This window comes from Capsicum annuum, chromosome 7, assembly GCF_002878395.1.
Source record: "Capsicum annuum cultivar UCD-10X-F1 chromosome 7, UCD10Xv1.1, whole genome shotgun sequence".
Lineage (NCBI taxonomy): Eukaryota > Viridiplantae > Streptophyta > Magnoliopsida > Solanales > Solanaceae > Capsicum > Capsicum annuum.
The window spans coordinates 216,216,206-216,220,409 of NC_061117.1; the positions used below are offsets into that span (position 1 = coordinate 216,216,206).

At 33.3% G+C, this 4,204-nt stretch overlaps 1 protein-coding gene across 1 annotated transcript; it reads left to right on the forward strand.

Annotated features, from left to right (window-relative positions):
• Window positions 1-372: 372 nt before the first annotated feature.
• Window positions 373-3,985, forward strand: LOC107876869 (nuclear transcription factor Y subunit B-3-like). Its single transcript, XM_016723692.1, has 2 exons — window positions 373-616; window positions 3,804-3,985. Exons 1-2 carry the CDS (start codon window positions 373-375, stop codon window positions 3,983-3,985), a joined length of 426 nt encoding a protein of 141 aa, XP_016579178.1.
• Window positions 3,986-4,204: the final 219 nt, after the last annotated feature.

Sequence of the window (4,204 nt, forward strand, 5' to 3'; positions counted from 1 at the left end):
TTTTTAAACTTTGTGTCAAGTCAAAGTAGGTCATTCTTTTTAAAACGGAGGGAGTATAAAAAGAAACATCTTCTTAAACAGATTTTTTTTTTTTTTTTTTATAAAAGTAAGACACCGAAATTAGGGTGGAATGAGTAAATAAAATAATAAATATGCAACGTAATTTCCTAGTTACGTTGAAGACTTGAAGTATAGCTCAAGTAACTAAAACATTTTTTGACCAAATGCAATTTCGTTGAACGTTGTTATGAAAAGTCTACAAGAGGAAGGCCTATATAAGTTCATTAAGAGATTGTTTCTTGGATCATGAGATTGGTTTAGTTGCATATATAAGTATTTCTGCAAAGAATAGAGTTAAGTCTAAATAAAAATATGGCACGATTCTACGGCGTGGTCGATGGTGGCTCACCAATCGAGGGTTCAGGGCTAATGATAATGATGGGAATGGTTGTTATGTCCGTTTTAATGGTTTCTATGGTTATTTTTGCTTGTGGAGACTCCTCTAACAGAAAAAGGAGGCGTTGGGGTGGAGGAGGGTTTTATGGAGGCGGAGGAGGTGGTTGTGGTGGTGGAGGGGGCTGTGGTGGAGGAGGTGGCGGTGGCTGTGGTGGTGGAGGTGGGGGTGGAGGATGTTGAGTTAATTAAATTCTTATATGTATTTGTGGAGGAGTTCAGAGTTTATTCTTGTATATTGTATATACCTATCCTGAGCCGGGGGTCTATCGAAAACAACCACTCTACTTTTTCGAAGATAGTGATATGAATTGCATACATTTTGCCCTCCACAGACTCCACTATATGGGAATACAGTCTGGACATGTTGTTATTGTTGTATAAACCTATATTTTGGCTTATATAGAGTATAGTTCATGTAATATATATAGAATTTAAGTTATATGTGTATAAATTTTTTGCGTTATTTGGTTAATCAAAAGATACCTTTGTAAAATATGAAGAAACATCAAAACCTCCCTGAACTTGTCGCCAAAACTTACTTTAGACCCTAAACTAATCGGACAATTATTTACCCCCTTAACAACTTTCAAGTGATTTTTTTACCACCCTAACTGCTGACGTGACAAATTTTAAAAAGTCAGCGCGTAAATAGCCGAAAAAACGTGAAAAAAGGTGGGGCCCACCTTTTAAATTTTACAAATTTTCTTTATACACACACACACAAAAGAAGTCATCTTCTTCGTTACCCCTCCCCTTTCCCGTCACCCTCACCCCACCCCACCCCACCATCATCATCATCATCTTCTTTACACCTTTTCTTCAACATTTTAAGTCTTCCTTCAATATATATTCCAGAAAAAACTTTACCAACAAACACAAAGCTGAATTTCAATAAGATTAAACAATTTATATTTCATCTAATTCTTGCAAAAAAATCTTCATTTTAATTTATCTTTTTTTTTTTTTTTCGATTCGCATAATAATAATAAACTGAATTTGCAAGTATTTTGAAGTGAAGGTTGAAATAATTTTTTAGTGGAGGAAAAACTTTAAATTGGTGTATTCATGATTGTTTTCTAATGATGGGGAAAATGAAAAAAATTGGAGGTTTTGCCCAAAAGCTGTTTGATGAAATTGGAGGTTTTGAATCTTTATGAAAAAACAAATCAATTAGCCTCTGCCCAGAAGCTGTTTGATGAAAATCCTCAAAGAGATGTTCGTACCTGGACGATACTCATTTCGGTTATGCTCAATTTGAGTGTAGCGTAAGTGCATTGTTGTTGTTTATTAAGATGCAAAAAGAGGGTATTACTATTCCTAATGAGTTCACTTTATCTAATGTTCTCAGGTGTTGTTGTTCTAGTGTTAGTAACGGGCTTCGATTAGGTAAGTCCATACATAGATAGATTGTTACTAATGTTGCGGCAGTTGATTTGGATGTTGCTTTTGAGAATGCTATACTTAATTCCTCGAGAGAAGTTTGATGAAAAAATAATTGATACTTTGTTTTTGCTTAGTGGACAACAAGAATAGCTATTGATAATATGCTTTAAGTTTGAAGAAGATAGAAAATGGTGGAGAGGGGAGGGGTGGTTTGAAGAAGATAGAAAATGGTGGAGAGGGGAGGGGTGGTTTGAAGAAGATAGAAAGGGGAGGGGGGAGCTGCGTTTACGGGGTAGGGGGTGGGGGTGAGGGCTGGAAAAGGAAAAAATGTAGAGAGGGGCGGGGTGGGCGAGGTGGGTGGAGGGTTGTGAAGAAGAAAGAAAATGGGGGTGGGGGTGCCTTTTTATATTATTTTTAAAAATATATAAAAATAATGTGTTGGGGGATTTTTTTTTTTAATTGAATTTCTTATGTGGCAATGACGTGGTTCCCGCGTGACGTTGATGTGTAGGCGAGTGTAACACACTCTCCGTTGTGAGAGTGATATTCAGTTTTGAAGGGTAAAATTAATACACTTTAAAGATATTAAGGGGGTTAATAAACAGAAGATAAGTTTAAGTGCTAAAGTAAGTTATGCAAACAAGTTCAGGGGAGAAAAGATGTTTTATGGAGTATTTGCGAATATCTTTGCATGCATGGAGTCTCCAAGAAAATGTTGTAGTAATTGTTTTTAAATTGTAAATATCGTTATAAAACTTCAATTAGGTTGTAGTTAATTGTTCCTTTGTTGGCATTTCCATGTATATAACTTTCTTGCAATATATGAATTAAAACTCTAACCTGATATTAAAGTTATGATTATGATAGAATAGCAAGACTTTAATTACGGTCGAGTGGTACCAACAAGAGTTTGTGTGACTAAAAAGTTTTTAAACGTAAGTTATCAATAAAATAAAAGCTAGTACAGTAATAAAAAGCTCTCTCCATTGATCTTCTTCGTTTGTTATGGTAGTTTTAAGATGTATCTCATGTATGTCTTCCTCATATTAAAAAAAGAAAAAATTATTACTTTTCATATAATTTTTGAATATTTAATTTTTTGTTTTAAAATACTCAGTATTGAATTAACCTAATCTAATTTAGCTTTAAAATTAAAATTAGTCAAATTGACTTACGAAAAATGAAAGATGCCAACTATAAAGAAAGTCTAAGGGTGGGCGTTTAGTTCTTCGCTTCGATTTTGTCAAAGTTCGATTTAATTTTTCGATTTTGCAAAAAAGAAAATTAAACACCGAACCAAACTAATTCGATTTAGCGCGTTGTTTTTAACTTCGGTTAGATTTGGTTCGGTGCCAAGTGAGAAACAACATTATCTAAAATTTGCAAACATATATATCCGTAGGGAACAAATTCCAAATAGTATCTGTCTATCTAATGTTATTTCTTATGATGTTCTAGGCTAGGTCTTAAAATTTTAAAATTATGATACGTCTACTATCTAAGTCGAGAAAATTAAGTGTGGGGTGATAAATAAGTTTTAAAATTAAAATTGGTAACAACTTTGACCAACTCAAGTCAAATTCTTTTTAATTAGTGATTAAAGTAAATTGAGGCGTAATATGTAATTTTTTAAATTCTTTAAACTTTTCAAAAGTCCTCCAACTTCAAATTTCAAATTTTAGAATTTCCCCCGTTTTCGTATCTTTCGATCTTTCTTTTTTTTTCTTTCCATTTTCTTATCTTTCAATCTTTTTTTTTTCCTTTCTCTCTATCTTCTTCTTCTTTTTTTTTTCTCTCTCTAGATTTTCCTCTTCTTCCATCTTCTCTTCTTTTTTTCTTTTCTCTTTTCATTTCATTCTTCTTCCTTTTTTAATCTTCATGGACTATTTTTTTAAAAAAAAAATTGAGAAGTTTGAAAAGAAATTTTTTGATTTCTTTTAAAAATGAATGAAAAAATAATTCAGCAAATTCAACAACTACAACAGTTGTTTCAGCAACTATGACAGTTGCTTCAACAACTACCATAGTTGCTACAACAGTTATGATAATTACTGCAAAAACTACTATTAGTTATTGTGTTACAACAATTATCGAAGTTGCTGCAGCAACTTCGACTGTTGCTGTAGCAAATTCAATACTTACTTAATTTTTGAAAAAAGATGTGGTTGGAGGAGGAGCCCATAAAAAATGATATTTATGCTAAAAAGGGAGGTGGTGGTGCTGGTGGTGATGCTGAATGAGAAGATGACATTTGTTGCGGTGTTGATAGCGACGGTGGTGGAGGAGAAAGAAGAAAAATGGGCGATAGTTATGTAAAGGAAGAAAATAATGGTGAATCTAGAAGATGTGGCAATATAATGGTAGT